Source organism: Oreochromis niloticus, linkage group LG7 (genome assembly GCF_001858045.2).
Source record: "Oreochromis niloticus isolate F11D_XX linkage group LG7, O_niloticus_UMD_NMBU, whole genome shotgun sequence".
Taxonomy (NCBI): domain Eukaryota; kingdom Metazoa; phylum Chordata; class Actinopteri; order Cichliformes; family Cichlidae; genus Oreochromis; species Oreochromis niloticus.
Window position 1 is genome coordinate 5,497,548 of NC_031972.2, and position 21,932 is coordinate 5,519,479.

Sequence of the window (21,932 nt, forward strand, 5' to 3'; positions counted from 1 at the left end):
GAGTCTGCTGTCATGTTAGTGGTGATAACATTTTGAGTGGGTAAGTACATCTACTGTCTCTGCCCCTTTCTGTAGCTTAACCACTGGTCAAGCTGCACTAAGCTCTAACACCAGGATTAAAAACATTACTCTGAATTTGTTGTAATACCTAATAGGAGTTTATTTGCATGTCACTTATCAAAAACAGCATTGAAAAGGTGAAAGTTAAAATGAGATGAAAAGATAGAACTCCAAACAATAGTGAATAAAATAAGAGATAATAATAGAATTAAGAGAAAAGAGGTAAGATGAGTAGAACCACATGCAGAAAGCACCATAATATAAAGAAGTGAAACAGGGATTTTCAGGAAGAGCAAAGTGGAGTTCCTCAGGCAGGTTGTTCCAAACGGCAAACATACAGTTACCCATTGGCCACTTTGTTGGGTACACCTGTTTAACTGCTTGCTAAGACAAATATCTAATCAGCCAATCACATGGCAGCAGCTGATTGCTGTAAGGCATGTAGACATGGTGAAGACGACCTGCTGAAGTTAAAACCGAGCATCAGAATGGGGAAGAGCAGCGTAGTTGTTCGTGTCAGAAGGGCTGGTCTGAGTATTTCTGTTCAGCTCGAATACCGCTTACATTGTAACAAATGCATATTTTAGATTATGTTTCAATTTCTTATATTTATGATATAATTCTCTTTTATATATCATATATAATAGTCTGATATATTTATAGAATGCAGACCTGTTTTTGTGGTGTTGCTATCTGTAGTGACCAGATTTTTGTTTGTGTGTGTGTGTTTGTGACCTTTGACCTCTTCAATACAACATAACTGCGTAGCTCAGCATGCTCATCTTACTGTGATTCAGCTGAATTTAATCATGACAGTGATGGGGTCGCCTTTATTTTTAGTCATAATTGCCTGCATCATTCCTAAAGGTGTATGGAGATACCTCGAACCTTTAAAGAAGTTCTCAATCAGAGCTCTGTCAATCCTGCATTTTCCCTTGGCTGCCTCAAAATTATTGCTGAGGACGCCGTAGATATTCACCTTGTCATTTTTTTTCCCAAAAAACAAGAAGAGGGCGTAGCAGTCCTTGCCAATGGAGGTGCAGAAGTTCACCATTCTCTCGTACGTGTTATTGTTGCTGGACTCCATCTGGGCCATCTGGATGGATTCACTGCAGGTGTCCACGGAGACCTTCTGCTCAGCCTCCTCCCTCTCAGACAGGTGCAGGACCTGCACGACAATCTGGAACTTGGGGTTCTTGGTCGGCCTCTCCAGCACTGCCCAAACCCAGTCAGCACCCAGGAGGACGCGCTGCTCAGGAGTCATGACTGTGCAGTTAAGGCTGTCTTGCAGGTTGACCTCAACACTCCGAGTGATGTAGGTCATCAGGAAGACCTGTTGCAGTGTGAGATATTTCAGTAACTTCTCTAAAGCAAAATTTCTTGGTTATTGATGAAGTATTTTTGTCAATAAGTGTTGCTACCTCAGTGAGCACCTCGGGACTCGGGCGTAACTTGTCCTCTGGATCCTTGAAGATGAGGTACTCTTGCGTTCTGGCCGTAGCAGCAGAGATGCAGTTGCTGAAAAGATGTATGAACTCGTTGGGCCTGGGGACATTGCGCCTCGTTAGTGTAGCAAAGATGCTCGGTTGGGGGGATATATTATGATAAAATGATGGTTGCCTGGATCGGCCACATTTGAAACAGGAAAAAGAGTTGAAGTTTCTCAGCGGGTTAGATGTGGGTTTGCTGAATTTTGCACCCATGGTCGACGGATGATGGACAGCAAATCACAAGCTGGTCTCCCTGATACACTGGAAAGATAATGGTCAAATTTTGGCATAAAATTTAAGCTGAAATGCACATACTGGCGCTAAAACATACTCAGATTTTCACATTAGTCCTAAAAATAGATGAAAACAAACCCAGTTAAAGAAATGAGAAGCATTTAAAGATAATTTAAAGGCTTCACAACCATTTAAGCACTGCTGTGTGACTGCTATCACTTTATATTTCTATCAGTTGCATTTTTGAGGAGCAAAAGATCCCACTGTCTGTTCTGCTTTTGTCACAGCACATGGAATGGGTGTCACTGTTCATTTATTTGAGAGCATAATTGACTCTGACACCACTTTTCACATTAAATATTGATCAGTTTCTGGTCCACCAGTGCGTTGCACATAAACTGAAAGAATAGCATTGTGAATGAGCACAGATACTCACCAGGACTGGTCTGGGAGCTTCCACAGTTCCAAATACACTACATTTCCTTTCTTCTTCTGCCTTGTCCTGCTGAGATACACAGTGTCTGTGTGAGTGTTGCATGGTTGTTTGTGTCCTGATATGTAGAGAACTTCCAGCAGAATAATGAGAATTTTCTGCTGAAGCAGTGTTTTTGCTGACAGTGGCAGCAAGGGTGTGGTGTTTGCATCTTGTCAAATTTTAGGTAAGTCAACAAAAGACTCATCTTACCAGTTAGCTTGGTGCAGCAGCTTGAGGACTGGGGTGAGCCTGAAGGGTTTGGCGGGTAAACAAAATGTGTAACTGTCTGCTTTTAGAAAGAAGCAGCAATGAGGACAGGTAGGCTGGGACAGCAACTTCTAGTGTGGGGGCTCTCAAGGTCAGTTTAGGAAATGACAAAAGTTTCACAGCCATTAAGGTGGAGAAATACCAGATTTGACCAGTAGAGGTTAATGAAGTACTACAGTGAACTGTTCAGAGGACCCAGTCTTATCATTTTTCTTTGATTTTTGTCAACCGAATATCACAAACTACTGTCCTACTGTTCCAGACTTCCACCATATATTTGGATGTGCTTTAAAAAGTTACTTGTAAAACTAAATTTAGTAAAGTGTTCACATCACAGCTGGAGAGGGTTAAATGAACCATAGTAAATCCTGGTGTTAGTTTTGTGATCATGTTAAAATAGCTGAATAGCCATAGGAATTAAAGCCACAGAAACATACGTTTATATGATGTTTCAGAGCAAAGTCTAGTTTTGGCCACTTGAGTATGCTGAAAACACTGTGGGATTAAATTATTTTACAAGCGACCACACTTCTCTTTCCTGTGCACAAACTTTGATTTCTAACCCTTAAGTTATTCCCTTGAATTAGGGAAAGAAATTAAATCTGTGATGGGTTGTTATTCCAGGTTGTCCTCTTTAGCCAAACTGCAAAGCTGGATGTAGTCTAGTATACAAATTTTCATGATTAATGGAGTCAAACAACAATAATTTAATATTTTGGCCATCTAATTTATATTGTAGTAAATTTAAAAGTTTCATGATTGAAATAACGCATTTTTTTCATTTTCATTAAATTTTAATTATATAGCTCCTGTTCACAAAAGTAGGGCTCTCGAGGTATTTAGCTTAACCCCACAGACAACACACACAACTCACTCAGAGCAAGCTCTGAGTGAAGGTGGGGAGAAAGAATAACCTTTTAACAGGAAGAGACCTCCAGCAGGACCAAGCTCAGGGAGGGGTAGTGCTCTATCAAGGCCAGTACTGCTTTCAGGCGAAAGAGATGACAGAAAAGAGGAGTTTCAACAATTTTTTGTTCCATACAGTCATTTAGGAAACGTTCTTGTAACTTCTTTATTTCAACATATGATATGTAGCATCTTTCTCTGCACAACAATAGAATGACAATGTTGAGGAATGTTTCAGCTTCTTCTTCTTTAGCTGCTCTGCTCTTAAAAATGGCTTCAACACCATTTTTGATGGAATGTCCAGTTTGTCCATTCTAAACTGCATGTTCATTGCTTTGCACAGTCCTCCCTAATGAAATACCAACACAGTATTTACAGTACACAGTGGTCAGTATGCTCATTAAAAGCTACATTGCATAGGGAATTAAGGAAAGCAGTAACAAAAAAAGTGTATAAATAACAGTTCAATTCAGCACACTAGAAAATAAAAATAAGACCTTTGATTGTTGTCAAAATATGTAGGTCCGTTTGTATTTCCCAGTCCTCTGTACTTATGTGTGCAGGAGTTAACTTGAGGTATCAGGGGCTAGTAGAAGTAAATGTAAGGAGCTCCACGCTGCAGTGTTAGCTTGAGAGCTGAGGTACAATTCAGCTGTGAGACAGGTCACTACAGGTCATCGTCCTTCAAACTAGCGCCGTCTGTGAACGCCTCATCTCCTTCCGCAGCTCATCTCGGCTGAGCAGATACTGGGGGCAGAGCATCATGGGAGTGGCAATGGGTTAGAAAGATTAGAAGTTAGTGTTTGCTTCTGAGCTGGGGTCAGTATACTTTACTGAAATGAGAACATCCGATCCGATGTGAGATTGTTTTATGACATGTCACAAAGGAGAAGCACAGGTGGAATTTATAAAATGAACAGTTGCAGTTGGAAAGAGGGGCAAGTACAGACCAGCCCCTCTAAAGCTAATTGAAGCTCTCCTCAGCTATTAAGATAAAGATACAGCTGATAGCCTCTTAGTTTAGCTTTGCACAGAGGCTTGAAACAGCTACCCGGAAGGCAACTTCAATACGATTTAAAAACAGGGCTGCCCAACATGAACATGAATCTAACCCAGTTCTGTAGGAAATCCTCAGACATGGCAACCTTGAATGTGTGACACTAACTCACCTTAGTAAATATGAACATTATTAATGTTTGTAATCAGACTGTGCTTTTCATGCTATGACATCTTAAAAGGTCTGCTGTGAAAGCTTGTTGATGCTAATTACTGTGATTATTTCAAATAATAAATCTGAGGTTTAAATTCGCCCTTCCTTGTTCTGATGTAACTCTTGCAGATTCTTGGACTTAAAATTTAACTTCAAATAATAAAAATATATGAGTAACGCTCAAATTTATTTTTTTACCAAGATCTTCACTGATGTACTGAAGCTGCAAACTTGTTCTCAATCATCTCAGACTTTAGTTACTACCATGATTTTCTTGACTTGAACAAACAGAACAAATGCTAAAGAACCAAGCCTGGCATCTGGATGATAGCCGCAAGTAATAAAGAAGCAAGTACCAGCGAGCAGGTTTCACACTAGCAGCATTGTTTTAATTTGTACACAGACACAAGACGTGGTGTTTTAATGGCATTCCCATCTGAGTATCTGCAGTTTTCCATCTGAGTGACTCAAACTTCTCTTACAGCAGACTACAAGCAGATTCCCAGTGAGCGAATCAGCTGCACAAGTCATTAGGCAGCAGCTTGTGTGTGTTGGCGCTTACTGTGAGGTTGTTGATGCTTTCAGAAAGAGCTTCTATTTGCAAAATGGTACCCTCTGTGATCGCCATCTGCAACACACATGCACACACATAGATGCCTTGTGAACTCATTACAACTCACAATTACAGGCTTACTATCAGTAAAACGTTTCTTAATGCTTTTAAAATTACAGTAGAAAGATATGGAAATGTGCAACAGATCACTGATAATGAGGATTGTACCTGCAGCTGAGTCATAGTCAAACATGCACTTCCCATGTCACCTTTAACAGGGTTACCATGGTGATGATCATCAGCCATCTTGGCTCAGACCGCTCAGCCGAAGGGGGGAAACGTGGCGTCATAAACAGCAATGACAGCCACTGTGATGGTGAGAATGGAGATGATGATGATGATGATGGAAGCAGGTTAGTGCTTGATGCAGGTTATTAAGGCATGCTGCTGCTCGTGGCTGCGCCTAGCAGCATAGTCTGTTACTTTATCTTACAGAAATACAGAATATGCTTCCTGAGGAATTCAGTGTTTTCCACATAAAGTCGCCTAACTCTTAGTTTGAGAGTTCCACCACATTAACAAGCAGCATGCTTTGACATCGGCAGGGTGGCCGGGTCATTGTTGCTGCTATCTTGATGTCAATGAGCTATTCTCCAGTCAGTCTCTTCTTCCCCCGGTGAACAGATTCCAACTCCACCACCTTGGACTGCTGGTAAAGGTAATCCCTGTTCTTCACTGGAAAACTGCTGTCAACTGGAACTTGAAGCAGAGGGACAGCTGGTTCCGGTTACTAACCTGAACTTACTGCGGTTATATGCAGCAAGCCAGAAATGCCAAATATCACTTTGTGAACTGATGATGTTACAGAGCAGAACAAGAGCTGGAGTCACTACATGTGGTAAATTTTGAGTCCTTACATAGAATGAGAAATTGACTTTAATGGCAACAATTTATAGCTCTTATAATTTAAGACAGCATGGATGTTCCTCCTTTTGCATGTGCAATCTACCTCTGTGGGAAACACTGAAAATGTCCAGTACAGGCCCCTATAATGATGTACAACTAAAAAATAAATAAATAAAGGACACTGAACATTTTACACATCTGCTTCTACTCTGATCATCAGAAAGAATGAATCAACTTTGCTCATGTCGGATTTTGTTTATTAAATGATTTGATAAACCACACGTTAGCTTCCTTTCTTTGCTATAAAAATACTATTACAGTCAAATATGAAAAATAACGGTACAAAAATCACCACCTCAAGTTTCAAACAAAACATGCTATTTTATGATTTTCTCTGCAATGATATAAATAAAATCCCTCCATTATTTTATGTAAATATTGCACAAGTTCATCTCGACCATGTAACAGAACTGCATTCAACCTGGTTAGAAAAATCAAAGGTCACACATAAAAAATAATCTACTGGTGGTGCACAAATGTTGGCTTAATACTGTACAAGAAGACATGTCTGTATATGCTGTATGGATTACAGGAAGTGATGTCACAGGAATCCAGAGAGAGGCTGTGTTCTCTGGTGATGAGTTAGAGTCATGGCACAGGTTTGAGGCTGAGGTTGGGTTAGTTAGGCATCTGACCGGAGCTGAAATCAAAATACTTGAATTGTGCTCGTCTCAGGACTCCCTGCAGTGTGACAGGCAGCTGACTGAGAAACAATCTCTAAATGTAAGGCACAGGGTCGGGCTGATGGGCGGGGCTTAAAAAAGCACATCAGGGGATGGACTGAGGTATTATGGGCTGCAAGCAAAGGAAGCAGAGTAGTAGCAGAGATAGCTGAATGGCTAATAGACAGGATGACAACAGTCATCCGTGCTGTTGGTGTTACAGTTGTTGCCATGGAGATGGGTCGGCTCTGCTGTCTTCTAGCCCCACCTGGTCCCTGGAGCGGTCGGGCTCTCGGTCTAGGATGGGGCTCAGGCCTCTGAAGCCTGTGTAGGGCCGCATCTGCACCCCGTTCACTGCAGACTGTCCCGACTGAGGCGAGGAGGACTCGATGGGGCAGACATAGTCTGTAGATTCATCCGGCCGTCTCCTCCTGAGGTGAGTCAAGTTAGAGAAGCCCAACTTCTTTGGCTGCAGTGAAACAGGAACAAAAGCATCGTCATACTGTCACGCTTCAACAAAGCAACAGTGACTGCTGAGAAGACTTTTAATGTTAGAACAATGTGACTAATGATACGCTCTACAACAAGAAGCAATACGATTAAAGGCGTGCCAATCACTACTCTTACATCAACAATGTCAATAAGAATGATTACCCAACTCACATATGATTTTCTTTACTGATTTGCCATCATTAACAGCTGCAGGCAACTATTTAAAAAAAATCTTTTGATAAAACTGCATCTCGCATGTCAAGCATCAAACCACACACAGATGTTGTGACTAGCAGCTGAACTTTATGGAAGATGCAGCCGCTTTTTAAGGAATATATGGAGACCAAAACAGAGCTAAAAGGAGATTCATTAGATGTTGTAGATTAAATGTTATTGTTACAAGTTATTCAGATGCAAACTGGAGATCTTAACGCCAACACTACAAAGGGATGGACTCCCAGTCCTATGCACAAAAACTACAGCAAGGACAAACAACTCTGAAAGCTTCCTTGATCAGATTTAAATCATGTAATGGCATTTTTGGATTTTTATGGATCTGTTCCCTGATTCTTTTGATCACACCTTGGAAGCTTGAGATGCACTGAATATCTTGAGTACTTGTAATTCAACTGATACGCTGCACTGGTATTACTGCCAAGTGAAAAGACCAGAGCAGCATGAAAGGGAAGCTGGCATTGCAGTGGGCTGCAAAGGGGCTTGCAGAGGGCAATTGTATGCAGGCTAAAACACTATTTCTGAAATGCAGACACAGAGATCAAAATAATGCTGTGCTCAGTTTTGTTCCATTTCCTGTAATCACATCTGTATGGATTTTCCTAATATCTGCTCTTTTTTGTGTTTAGTAGATGTGAATGAGGAACACAAGGCAGCGACACACAACAACATTCATCAAATGTGTCCTCTAACATTCCTCATGCAGACAAGAGCCTCTGTGCACTGCTGGATTTTACTTCATAGCTGGCTCGTCTGCAAAAAATCTAACTTAACAATAACAATTTCGTTTTGGGATTTTTTTCCGATCCACAGTATTATATACCTCCACAAAAACATCCACATAAATATTTCCTGCATTAGGTGTAGCTCAAGAAATTTAAGATCTAAGTGTCCAAGATCATAAGTGGATCAAATGCAAGCGTGAATTCTCCTATGATGAATTATTCTTCTATTATTACTTAATTATTTTCTTCAAGAGGCACTTTGAGCTGACACTGCGGCTGATGACTGAGTCTTAAAGATGTGAGGAACAGCAGAGCACTCGTGGGTTTACTTTGCTCTCACTGGCTTAAACTTCTGGAAGAGCTCGGAGATTAAACCGAGCTGACACACTGAGGTCTCACCATGGATTAAGGTGCTTTTCTCACACTTGCAGGGAGAGGGAAGGTGTTAACTGGTCTCTTATGATGCCTTATTTTACCTACTGCCTGTGCTACTCTCAGCTGTATAATGGAGTCTTTTCTTATGTTTTCTTACCTTGACTTTAGCGGTGATGCTGAGTGGGGAGTATCCTGTCGCCTCAGTGTACTCCCTCTTCTCCTGCTGAGCCTGTGATCCTACTAGGTTGTTGAAGTTGGTGGTTAAGTGGCGCCTCAGCAGAGTTTTCTGAGGAGGGATGTTCAGCAGCATGGCCAGGCTATCAGAGTTAAACCGAGGCTCCAGCATCTATTTGAGGAGAAATGATGTCAGATGCTTTTTAAATTCTTGTTTTCCATTTTGTTCCAGATGCCGGCTGCTTTTATGTACTCACTATCAGCCCTCCATGCACGCCGCTGCCCCTCAGGTTTGGGGCATACTCTGCAAGGTCCACAGACCTCAACCATTCCATGACTCGGTGGTTAGACCACTGGACAACCTCACTGGGAGTGAACTGGCTCTGTAACACACACAAATGTATTTTTTGTTCTAGTTTGACTTTTTAACTGTTTCTCAACCTTTCAAAGTGATGTTTTCTTCAAATCTGATTTTTTTTTTTGCACAGAGTGATAAAAAAACCCCCCAAATACCACAGTTATATAAACTGTACTCAGTCTGCATGTGCAAATGTGGCAAAAGTGGATGTCCCATTCTGACCACCAACACGTGCATCTGTGAGCAGGAATCTATGAACTGAGGTACCTCTGTGATGAGACACCATGTGACGCCACACACACATACAGGTAGTCAGAACAAGGACTTCCACAAGCGATGACCTGATATTCAAAAGCGGTGAGGTACAAATACAATGTACAAAAATAACTTACAAAGAAGAAGACAGCAGATCTGATTTGAAGTTTTAATTTAAGAGTTCACTCACTAATGGCTCTTTTGCCATCTTTCCACTTTACTGTATAAATGAGTTAACAATACCTCATTGCCGGGCCTGCGTTTGAGGCAGTTGGGATTGAATTTGTTGACATGGAGAACATGAATGGCACACTTGATGCTGAGGTGGTGCAGCTGGCTGGTCACTTTAAGGAATAATAAGTCGTTCTAACATGGAGAGCAGAGACAGATACAAGAAGGGAAACATGTCATACATCCCTTTTACTTCTGGGGAACTGAAAGCTCCTTTCCCCCCATATTGTAACACTGATTTAACTTAACATGAATTGATTAGTTACAAACTCACCACAGTGAGATACTGCAGCATCTGCCCATCCACTCTTCCTTCATTAAATTGGTCTTTGTACTGAGGAAGGCCAATATCATCAAGCCAACCTGGAACAAAGAACATAACTGTGTTCTCTGAGGAGATTTTCCCATATGTGTGTCTGTGCGTATGTGAGAGAAAGAATCCTTTACATACGGGTAACCCAGAGGTAATCAAGCTCTGCAGATTTTTCAGGCTGTTTGCTACTGATCGCCTTGATGGACAACTGAAGCTTCTTTCTGTGGAGTGGATTCTTCATGGCCATCTCCTGTGGACAAAGAGAAACAATTGGCTTTTTCCTCCTGTTACAGTTTAGTCAAGTCAACCAGATTTAAAAGCAAAATTGGTCAAAGTGCTGTACTACCAAAAAAAAACCAACACTATTTAGAATATCAAAAGTAATAAAATCTTACAAATAAATAAAAGCAAATGTTGAGGCTTAGTTTAAAAGCCAGTGAATTTTGAATGGATTTTAAAACATTTCTAGTGTTGATTAGGTTCTGATGTGAATAAGTAAACCACAGTTTAAAAGCAACAGCAAGGATCCTGTCGTAAAGGTCCTTCATGATTTATGTGGCTTGGCAGCAATGTTCTGGAGCGGCTGCAGATGTGAAATCAAAGACTTGCTTACACTCAACTATTGCAGTAGTCAACCCAACATGGAATGAAGGCATATATAGCCTTTAAAGGAGAGCTAAGGCTTAGCTGAAAGAAGTTAGCTTTCAACATTCAACATTAAAAAAATCTGACAAATATAACATGCAGAGCTACTGCTGTGGCAACCCTTTGTGAATAAAGGAACAGCCTGAAGTAGCTTCTTCTACTGCAAAAGTGGTTAAACTGGCAGATAATGTGGAGCACCCATAAATTAATAAACCTGAAAAATATTAATTCAATCATTGATAAAATGACTGAAAATTTGTCCGTCCATCCATCCATCCATCCATCCATCCATCCATCCATCCATCCATCCTTCTTCTTCCACTTATCCAGGGCTCTTCAGCGTGTCCTGTGTCTGCCCTGGGGCCTCCTCCCAGTGGGACATGCCCAGAACACCTCACCCGAGAGGCGCCTAGGAGGCATATTTGTCAGATGCCCAAACCACCACAACTCCTTTGGATTTGGAGGAGCAGCGGCTTTACTCTGAGCCCCTCCTGGATGGCTGAACTTCTCACCCTATCTTTCAATCTGACTATCTGATGGTCATTTGATTGAATTTAAATGATTAAACTAACCTTTTAGTAATGAAATACATCCAAGTTCTGGTTGCACCTAAACTTAAGATTAGTTTAGCTAAAGAAATACTTCAAGCTGCATACCATAAAAGGACAAACCTGAAAAGTATATTCAAATACCCACATTCTATTAAAAAGATGAAGAATTTAAACTTAAAGAAAAATAACAAAATGGTCAAAAACCATGTTAAACACAGTACATAAATAAACAAACAGTTGTGTACTCCTAGCAGAAGGATATATAAGGTAAGGTATTTAAAAAAAACAGAAACTGCAGCTTCAGGTGAGAGATACTGATACGACGATCCAAGGTTTGACAGTTTCCTTGGATCACAGCATCAATATAGATTAACCTGAGGAAAGAAAAAGAACTGTTTGGGTTAACGATCTGATCAAAATGATCTCGATGAGACGCAGAGAAAGGTTGGAGGTGGGGATGAGGTGTATGATGTGACAGTGTTGAAGGCGAAACTAAAGAGCTGGTTGAAAGGCAGAGGCAGGCGTTACTAAAGACCAAACAAACAGACAGACGGCAACAATGATCAGACAGGTAGAAATGGAAAATATGTGACACGCTGTATGGAAAACCAACACAGTATGATTGTGTGTGCCGGCTGTCTTAGAAGCATCACTTTAGGAACCATACTCTATAAAGCAGTGATGTGTGCGTTTGAGTGTGTATACCTTCTCTAGGTCTTGTGGCGTGGCTGATAGCAGAGTCTGACCGCTGGTGACCCATTGGCGAGCAAGGATGCTGTACTGACCTAGTCCAATGTCTTCAATCCAGTCACACACCTGCTCTGTGTTCCACTTAGAAAATGGCGTCTTCAGATCTCTGCGTAGGAACAAAACACCAAAAAGTGAACCGTGCATCCGCAACCACATACTGTACATTAGTCATTAGCCAATATATTAGCCTTTGAGATACTATTTACTTTTTTTAATATAAATATTTTATTATTTAGTATACCGTGTTTTCCCTGAATGGGCCAATCGAGGTCCAGCTGTAGCTCTGAATCCTCCCCTCTTGAAGTCTCCTAGCTCTGGGTCATGAACTTGGACAGGACTACCCGACTGACTGCGACGGATCCTTGCGGATAGAAATGAGAACATGAGTGTAAATATAAAAAGTTTAGGACACCAAACATGCTGTTAAGTGTGTGCTCTGTATATCCTTAAAACATACTTCCCCCAGAGTTTCCTAATTCCTCTGTGACCCTTTCTGTTCTCTGGTGAGACAGGAGACTGCTGTCCAGAGTCCACTCCAGAGGACAGTGGGGACTGGTCTGACGGAAAGCACTCCTCCAGCTTCTCTGAATGCTCTGCCACAGAAAAAAAAAAACAATGAGGAGGGGAATCAATGCAGGAACCTGAGGGGAGCTCTGGGATCCAGAGTATCTGTGTTTCCTGCTATGGACCAGAACAACATGAACATCTGCTGCTCCAAATTAAATCACACGTATGGGAGATTGTTCTGTTTGGAAAATTGACCGTATCACAATTGAGATTTTTCATGCAACGGCATGCAGCTGTTTAATAATAAACCACTTTTTGTACAGCACTACACCTTTTATAGTTGGCTCCTTGTGCACCAGACCAACAATTTGGAATTCCCAGTATGGTCCTCTATTTCTTATCACAATATTAAAGCTCCTACTCATACCTATAGTCACTGTTCTGGAATTACTTTCCTGGCTACTTCTACAGCTGGTACCATGAAAGGATTACTGATGGGACCAATAGGTCATAGACTTTGTGTTTAAGCAAATATTCTTTACTAAAACCTACTACAAATAGTCAAAGGACAGCTCAAAAAGAGATTTAGGATTACTCTAAAGAAATCCCAAAACACAGCACAAGCACTAGACATCCAAAGACAACAATAAAGTCACCAAGTGACCACAAAGACACAAGAGAACAATTGCAAAAAGAAGGCTATATACACAAAAACAGAATTTCACTACAAAAGAGAGACAAATTTGTCTCTGAGAGAGAGACAGGACTACCTTAGAGAAGACAAATAACCATATAGAGATGCAAAAGACAAAACAAAAAGAAACAAAGCTCCAAAGATTTGCATCCCAAATCGACCACAGAGATGCTAAATGGCTGCAAGAAAGGCTTTAAACAAAGCTAGAAACAAACCTTAAATGTCCACAAAAAACATAAAAAAATATACCAAGTGACTTAGTATAACCAACAACACAAAGAAACAGGAAGATGCACAGAGCAGCTGGAAAAAGACACCAAAGGAAAACAGCTACTACGTGACACAAAGACATGACAGACCTAAAACTGTGTGCCTTTCTCCTATGTTGGAGGGCTTACTGTGTCATAATTCAAATGTGGCTGTTAAACTGTCCAATAATTGACAGTGCTACATAAAATGATGCAGATAACCTATTTAGCCCCAGATACAGAGACAAGCTGGCAAATTCTTCTCAACAGGTTTGTAAGAAATCCTACACTTAGGGGTGAAATGATATACCCACCAACATCATAGAGGTCATGTTTTCCAGGAGATCCTGATGCAGAAGAGGTTAGTTAAGTGAGAAGGAAGCAAGCAGAAAAAACGCAGAAGGCATTATTAGTCAAAGTGTCTTTATCTCCAAAATAAATGCTGGATACATGTTTGATTGTAAAGCAGAGCTGTTGACAGTATGATTTTAGTCTTTAGAAATACTCTAAATCATTGCTTCAAGCCCATTACTCTAAATATCTGTCTCAGTTAGTGTCCACAGACCTCTGAATATGCACGTTAGTCCGTGCTACATCTATCCATCCTATCTGCCACTCAGTGGTAGGATCAAGAATATCTGCCCAAATACTCTAGAACCAGAAAACGATTTTCTAAGGTAAGTGCAAAATATACAGGGTTTCTTAAAAGTCACTGAATAAGAACAGTAATGTATTTTAAATATTGCTCTCATAGACTGTATAGAAAGGATGGACACAGCCAGCACAGTACCACAGATTGATTAGTGCAGCCTTGTTGTGAAGGCTCAAAGTGAATGTTCTCCCCACCACAGTCTTCAGATTGTGAAACCTGCCACTTCAACTATTTGAAGCAGCAACTTTTTGATTTCACTCCTGTTTGAACATTTGCTCCTTCAACAGGGAGCGTCAGCTGTGGACTGTGAGCCAGCGCAACCCTGGTGAGGCCACGAGAGCGAGTGGGAGCGGATGCCAGATTGCATCCTTCTTTGTTTACTTTGGGGTGTTTTAGCTAGTTGAACTTCATACATACTTAAGCTTGCACTCCTCGCCCTCTCACAGTCCTCTGATTACCCTCCTGCCTTCTTAAGCTCTGGCTCTGTGTACGCAGATATACGGGTGGCCGTGTGCTTTTCTGCCTATTAGCTTTAAGGCGTGTGTTTAATTCAGCAAATGCTGATGCGAGAGAGGAGGGCATTATCTTCGACAGCTCTCTGAGTCGTGAGGGAGTCCTAATAATCCTTGGCTTTAAAGCTGCTTCATCCTCAGCGAAAACGGCTGCTCACCCTGACTCCGCTCACCTCTCAGAAAATCTTGTTTTGCTCACGAGATAGGTGATGCTTTTGTTTGCTCAAAGAGGCTTTCTCTCAGTGACTTCACAGTCACAGAAACACTGCGTTTCAGTTCTTCTGAAAGAGTATTTTCAGTGTTGACATTTGAGTTTCTGTGAGGGCATACAGTACCTAAAACCGGAGCACTGGCACTCCTGCAGCGAACTGCAGTCAGAGCACAAACAGGAGAAAAGAGCAATCCGACAGCAGAGCAGGCATGAGGAGGAGGAGAAAGAAAAGGCACAGAAAGGAAGCAGTAGGCGAAGAGTTAGTTGACAAAGACGAAAAATAATTTTTTATTTTTGTTTTGTTTTGCTTTGCAGTGTTAAATGATCTGTTCACCAAAATCACTTGCTTTATATTCCAAGGAAAAGTTACACAAGAGGGGGAATATGCTTGTTGGCTTTCTTGCAAAGCTAAATAAGATGTGTATGGTCACTATGAAGCTACAGCCTGAAGGCTGCTCCTTAGCTCAGCTGAATAAATGTATTCCCCAAAAACATACAAACATTTAAACTTTAATCCCTGCAGTGATACGCAGTTTTTTAGGTTTAAGTTACAAAGAGTGAGAGACCTGCATTTGAGATTTCACAGATTAAAACATGGTACTTAACAGATACAACACTCACTCAGACTGTAGTCCTGGCTGTGGCCGTGGACAGGCGAGAGCTGGACGGGAGATAAATACTCGTCGTCTCTGTCGCCGTTCAGCTCGGCCCCCGGCTCGTTCTTTTTACTCAGTTTTCCCGGCAGAGTTTGGTACTTGTTCAGCTCCATGTGGGGATTCTGCACAAAATATAAAAAGCAAACAGTGTGTTACTCTTTCTGCCAAGTCTGGCATCACATTCCAGATATAATCTTAAAATGTATACAATTCAATAAATTCACTGCAGCTTTGAATCTAAAATGATTTTCTTAATAGACACCTCTGACTCTAACAAAGTGGACACCTTAATCTCTGTATTTTGTTGCTATGTGGGTTTATGTGATTTTTTTTTACATTATTCTTTAAATACACTGAAAGTTAGTGGCTTTACCCGTGCTCTGATGGCTTTCATAAGATCACAGCGGGGCCGTGAGGTGATTTGTGTTTTTCCTCTGTTGCATAACCGTCTGTCCTTTAGAGAGTGAATGTCTGATGTTGCTGGAATATAACCGCGCATTAAAGTCATCGGGGTCTGAGAGAATAACTGGAGAAAGGCCAGCAGAAAGAAACAGCTGGGAGGCAGCCGTGATGCCAAGTACTACCGACAGCCACTTCAGGTGGGTCTTGGCCCTTTTGCGTGTGTGTGCGTTTGTGTGCGTGTTTGTTTGTGTAGACGCAGTATGATTATACAATTGTATATTGACTGTAATGCACAGGAGAACTTTTTTTCAAAGGAAGAACTCGTGAACTTGTCACACTGAGAACAAGAGGTCAGAGGGCACCAGGACAGTTACATCACTGTTTGCTATAAAGCACAGCACTACTACACATTCCAGCAGTTTATAAGTGGCCTCACAGAAAAGAAGACAACGCTATGAGCTTGTTTTTGTTCGAGGGATATGTTATGCATATCCCTCAACAATTACTTGTTGATGTAAGTGCATCAGTTCTATTTAAGAGATGCTTTGTCTTGTGTGGCTCTTTTTATGCAGCCATATAACACACAGAAACTACTCCATTACTTTTTGCTTTTCTGTTACATCTCTCAGTACTCAGCCTCTTTCTGTATGACTAACACTCTGTGTACTTTCAATGTATGATAATTAGTAAGTTTAAGTCTTAACTCATATGGCTTGATACTAATTAGTATGTCCCCTTTCCCATGATTGGCTCCTCCACTTGCCTGTCCTGCTGCTGCCTCCTGCCCGTGCACCTGATTGGTTCCCCAGTCCACGCTTGAAGCTTTAACCTCTGCTTCAAGCCAATAAGACTGACTGTGATTGGCTGTGAGCAGCCACGTCAGTGTCTCTTGTTCTACGGCTGTTTTTATTTTCTCCTAGTTTGTATCTTATTAGAAGCTGTCAAGCTTCTGCTCTGTTTCTTTGTTTATTCAGCAATGCAAACGTGTCCTGCTGAGGCACTTAGCCTGTAGACCTGTATCAAGTTTCAGTTTGCATCGAAAGGTTTCTGCTTGTGGCCAAAGAGCTCAAACTTTTTGTGACAGAATAGAGAAAAGTCTTCTTCGAATCTCTGCTCACAGCCCGCTGCTTCTAAAAACGTTCTTTACTGCTTATTGAAAGATCATTTCACCCTCCTGCTACAGAGCTGGGGTCCAATCTCTACTTAACCTTTATTTATTAAAGTTAGTTTTTTTTAGGTTAAAACTTACTATTAAAGTGTTTCCTGTTATTTGTGAAACGTGTATAATGAGGATGGATGACTTGCTGGCACAAACAAAATAATGTGAACCTGTTAGAAATCACTGAATAAGATAGAAGAACAAGTGCATCATTCTATACATTTTAGACTATTTGTTTATTTATAATAACTACAAAATAACAGAATATTTAGGAACTCTAGAGGAAAGTTGCCCATTACCTGGACAAAAACAGTCATAGTCACATTTCATGAATAAATAGATTTTCTGCTTGAAAAATGTAAGCTGTTGGCCAGAAAGAAGCCAAAAATCATCAGGCGATTAACTTGATAGGTGAAAATGATGTTTGGTATTTACAAAAAAAAAAAAAAAAAAAAAAAAAAAAGCAAAAGCAAGAATGTGGTCATGATCCAAATTTTAGAGGGATATATGTGAATATATCTTTAGATACAGTTTCTTCTCATTAGGGGGGGAAAAAAGTTGGTCATGAAGATTGGGTAAGGAAGGAGAGAAGGAAAGTGGCCCCAAACTATCCATGTGGCAGCTGTAATAAGAGCTGTCTGAATTCTCTTAATACTGAAGAAAAGGTGCTTCAGTGCTTCATTTATTGCCTCATTTAACAGAGGAAACCCTAATCCACCCTTTCTCAAAGGAAAGGAGATCATCTTGACAATTCAAAGCGTCGCACGTCAGACGATTCACAACAATAAACGATCAAAGTAACTGACGTCTGGTGCAGATTATCATGTAAATAAATCCTGCCTTCTTACTACATAACATGCAAATGTGTGGATATGTTTTAGACCAAAGATGGACTATGAACCACTCTGTTAAAATTCTTGCTTTAATCAAGGCGACGACTACAAAGGATCATCTCTTTAGTCGGAAGAGAAAATGCGAGTGGACAGCAGGGTGAGATTTCCTGCGGGGAGTCTACACCGGAGAAGATTAGTGATGGAGTAGAGACGAGAGACCACAGAACGTATTAACCTGTAGTTTCACCAAGTACAACAGCCAATGTGATATGAGCAGGTGGTGGTGCCTACATTAAGGGGTTGCCTGCAGTAAGATTCACCGTGTTGTTCATATTTATACAGCCTGCATAAAACAACAAGGTAAAAACAGACAAGGCAAAGTATGCAATATGTGTATGAAGCTCTTTTTGTGCCATGTCAGCATTTTAATGAGCCGTCAGATTCTCTTTTCCTTATGAAATTACATCTTTCCCTGACTTCATGGTGTTTTCCATACAGGTCATGGAAAAACTGATTAGGAGTAATTTTTTGTGACTATTTGGCCACAACCCAAGTCTTGTTTATATTTTCATTTATTTCATCTTCTTTACAAAAAATATATACTAATCCTGTAATCTAAAGATGTATAATGAATACATGTGATTTGTGTAGTTAAATGTGTAACATCATGTTGCAGATCAGTACCTCGGCCCCTACATCTGATTCAGTTTCAAGTGGCTGGATCTCTACAGCCTACAGCCAACAGACAGACCAGAGAACACACAAACCCAGAATTAGAAGGTTAGCAATCACACAGTCAGATTAACAGAACATTAAAGATTAGCTAGAAAGAACTGATTTAAAGTACTTTTTAGGAAGCAGATGTGATAGGCTGGATTAGATAGAGATTAGTATGTTTATATTAAACAAGCGAATCGTGGAGGCAAACACTAACAGACCTTTTGTAAAGATCCACTCTGCAACTCCTCAAGACTGCTGGACATCAACCGGCACCGATGCCTGCAGAAAGAAAATTGTATCACTAACATCTGGTTAAGCAGACGTACACTTTGAATGTGCTTGTACTGTAGCAGGGCTTACCACGATCCATTAAACAAACTTGGGTCAGCAGCGGACACCAGCGATGTCTCCACAGAGTTCTGGAAACTACAACAGACACAGAGTTAACTCAGAGTCTGGCATTCATTCATCACGTGCAGTACGAGTGCTGCGCATTCATACCTGGAATCCAAATCCCTCTGATACGGGGATGTGGACAGCATATGTGGTGACGATCCTCTTGATGACAGCTATGCAGAAACGAAATGTTTTTTCAAAGCATTTGTGGAGAAATGAGGTGAAATTATTAACCCAATAGTTCTTTAACTATTATTTTTTGTGGATCTATTGCATAATCCTACCTCTGATCTGAGGATGTCAGAGTGTGCTTTGTGAGTGATGGCTTTGAGCTTTAAACTACCACTCAGCTCCTCTTCGCTGCTTCCTGGTAGATAGAAACCACAACAATTGGCAGCATACTGACGTTAGAGAGAAAAGACAGGTTTCCAAGCAGAAACTCACAATACAGAAAAAGGAAGCTCACCCTGTGTGAGTGCCATGACCTCCCTCATCTTTCTGTATTGGCTGAGCAGAATGGTAAGCTCCTCTATACGCCGATCCTGTTATCACCAAGGCAAAAATGGTCATTCTTTTTTATTTAATCTTCTTGTAAATGATCTATATTGTAGCAGTGGCAAAAATGATTTCATTACCTTTTCGTCATTTGAAGCCAACAAAGACTCCATCCCCACCTTTAACCTCTGGTATTCCTGGTCTAACAAAGAAGACAAAGAAGTTAAAAAGGATCCTATTGTACCCTCACGCTAGCTAGTTAGATCAGGGCAGCTGATGGGTGCACGAAGCGGTGCTGGTGACAGACATGAGAGCCGTGCAAATAGGACTAATCAAGCAAAACGAACACATGCTGACAGCACAACTGCCCATGCACCATCACCTGGGACACACGTGGAAACTGAGCATTGTCAACAGCATCATTACAGAGAGAAGAACTAATGAGGCTTGCATCAGTATCAGAAACACAAACACGAGCCGGCACCAGATTTCATTTAACATCCTTTCAAATGCAGAAACTTATCTAAATGGGATTTTTTTTGTTTATTCAAACGACTCAGCTTTGAAATGACATGCATGTCATCGGTGGCTTTAGAGCAGCATTTATAAGGCAACAAGAAAGCAATTCTAATGAACTCCAATATGACAATGCCAGGAGGAAAAACAAAGCACAAAATGTCAGGATATTGCAACGCTCTCTGGTGACTCCTCCAACGCTACAGAAAACTGCAGGTATATAGTTTTATCTACTACTTGTCCCATTCTCTTTTCAGATTTTCTTTAGATAACATGTTTATATTATAGTCCTCTCAATGTGCTCATTATGTTCTATTTACTCAGATTTAGATCTATTATTTTTACATGCCTCACTTTGTGCATTTATCAGCGTGTTTGTGTGTTTATGTGTTCTTCCCAAACCGTAAGGCACTTTGGGTGAACTCCTGTTAAATAAAGATGATTTGATGTGGTATAATAAGTTTGCACAGGACAGTGGACGCTGCATAGCCTGACACTCCTCTGTGCCTTTCTGATTTAAAAGGATGTACAGGCTCACATCCATCACAGACACACAGTGAAGCTTTGCTGTGGTCCAATCTCAAACCAAACATCCACATTCCCGATGAAGAGACTACTTAGCCTCGACCTTTAAAGTGTTCCCTGTTTGGTTTTAAGTTTCACATTTGAGTAATAAATATCACTGAATGACCAAAACAGAAAATTCCAGCTGTCCAGGAGGTTGGTTAGAAATTAGCCCCATTAGTAACAGAAATGCCTTACATTTGTTAATCAGATGCTTGATATACACCTCCTCTACAGCAGAGGGCAGCAAAGAGTGAAAAAAAACAAGCCAAGTGAAGAGCAGAGGAGAGAGGAACTGTTGATTAGATGTTACAGTAATCAGAGTTGACAGACGTGCACATCGCTGCCTCTCGCACACATCTGCACTGACAGATTTGATTGGTCAGACTGTCAGCTGAGTGTACCTCTCTCTGCGTTGTCATTGGCGCTGCCGCCTCTGGCCAGCAGCTGGGTCTGTAGGCACTCGATCTCAGCGTCTTTGGAGGCCAGGAGCTGCTGCAGCTCTGAAATTTCTGCCTGTGGAGGAAGTCAGAGTAGATGTCTGTGAACTGGGTCGATCTTCCAGGTCAGTGGATGTCTGTGAGCTGTAAGTGTGAAGCAACTAAACAAATCATTTTTCTTAAAAGCGAATCATTTCTAAAACCAAACAGCCAACTGATGAGCCATCAGAGTAACACATATGTTGTGAATTCTGACATTATTCTATACTATCATTATTATTGCTATTATTGTTTGGCACTGAGAACCTTCTTCTCTCAAACAAAGCTACACAACGGAAAGACCAAACAAGCACTGAAAGCCACATGTAGCCACAAGTTATTTTGAGGTTTTCTGCTTTAAATCAAACCCACTATTTCACTTTTTTACAATACTTTGTTAAAACAAACTCTACCACAGCTTTCTCCACATGATCTAATGAAACTGCATCACCACTCAAGCATCTACCCGATAAAGTATTTCTGGCAAAAAAACACCATTTCCGACATGTACTACACTCTCCACCCTCAGCTGTTAACTGTAACACGACTGACATTACAGCATTGTGCCCAAGCAGCTGAAAATGAGGCCAGGATGACGTGCCATGAACTGCACTTGGCTAGGGGAACGCTTCTTAACAAATTTATAGCATAGTAGAAAAAAGTTTTGGCATCTACAGATTGTTTCCTCTACATAATTGCTTCAGTCTTGTTGAATGACATTCTGATATTTATTTGGTCCATCAATAAGCAAATATGTGTGTTTCTCTGCACTGCATTCATACAGTTTATATAACTTTAGCTTGCTAGCATTATCTGATAGCATAGCACGCCACCTTCTCATGCTAATATAGTTCTTTTTGGCTCCAAAAACATCATGGCAATGGTCAGAATGGTTATGTGAGGCTTTAAAATTTGAGGTCCAGGAAACAATAGGTGGCATCACTGTCAGTACGTCCATCTTT

The 21,932-nt window shown here is 40.9% G+C and overlaps 1 protein-coding gene across 20 annotated transcripts in view; it reads right to left on the reverse strand.

Annotated features, from left to right (window-relative positions):
- Nucleotides 1–1,642: 1,642 nt before the first annotated feature.
- The window catches only part of ppfibp2b (PPFIA binding protein 2b), a 96,721-nt gene continuing 76,431 nt past the window's right edge, over nucleotides 1,643–21,932 (reverse strand). For 9 of the 20 annotated variants that reach the window (XM_019360798.2, XM_025909442.1, XM_019360807.2 and 6 more), the window contains 24 exons: nucleotides 20,896–21,007; nucleotides 20,690–20,722; nucleotides 19,552–19,613; nucleotides 19,383–19,458; nucleotides 19,201–19,283; nucleotides 19,022–19,089; nucleotides 18,881–18,946; nucleotides 18,739–18,799; nucleotides 18,485–18,532; nucleotides 15,372–15,528; nucleotides 14,875–14,907; nucleotides 13,690–13,722; nucleotides 12,384–12,519; nucleotides 12,168–12,287; nucleotides 11,882–12,032; nucleotides 10,119–10,230; nucleotides 9,942–10,030; nucleotides 9,680–9,802; nucleotides 9,081–9,206; nucleotides 8,807–8,995; nucleotides 7,092–7,292; nucleotides 5,205–5,270; nucleotides 2,221–2,289; nucleotides 1,643–1,811 (listed from right to left, as the gene is read on the reverse strand). In XM_019360798.2, the coding sequence (XP_019216343.1) occupies nucleotides 1,788–1,811; nucleotides 2,221–2,289; nucleotides 5,205–5,270; nucleotides 7,092–7,292; nucleotides 8,807–8,995; nucleotides 9,081–9,206; nucleotides 9,680–9,802; nucleotides 9,942–10,030; nucleotides 10,119–10,230; nucleotides 11,882–12,032; nucleotides 12,168–12,287; nucleotides 12,384–12,519; nucleotides 13,690–13,722; nucleotides 14,875–14,907; nucleotides 15,372–15,528; nucleotides 18,485–18,532; nucleotides 18,739–18,799; nucleotides 18,881–18,946; nucleotides 19,022–19,089; nucleotides 19,201–19,283; nucleotides 19,383–19,458; nucleotides 19,552–19,613; nucleotides 20,690–20,722; nucleotides 20,896–21,007 (2,238 nt within the window). In that variant the 3' untranslated portion in view covers nucleotides 1,643–1,787. Of the gene's footprint in view, nucleotides 1,812–2,220; nucleotides 3,509–3,528; nucleotides 5,271–5,423; nucleotides 7,293–8,806; nucleotides 8,996–9,080; nucleotides 9,207–9,679; nucleotides 9,803–9,941; nucleotides 10,031–10,118; nucleotides 10,231–11,881; nucleotides 12,033–12,167; nucleotides 12,288–12,383; nucleotides 12,520–13,689; nucleotides 13,723–14,874; nucleotides 14,908–15,371; nucleotides 15,529–18,484; nucleotides 18,533–18,738; nucleotides 18,800–18,880; nucleotides 18,947–19,021; nucleotides 19,090–19,200; nucleotides 19,284–19,382; nucleotides 19,459–19,551; nucleotides 19,614–20,689; nucleotides 20,723–20,895; nucleotides 21,008–21,932 lie in introns of those variants that run through there. The other 11 variants (XM_025909445.1, XM_005449341.4, XM_003439572.5 and 8 more) reach the window with 9 other exon arrangements.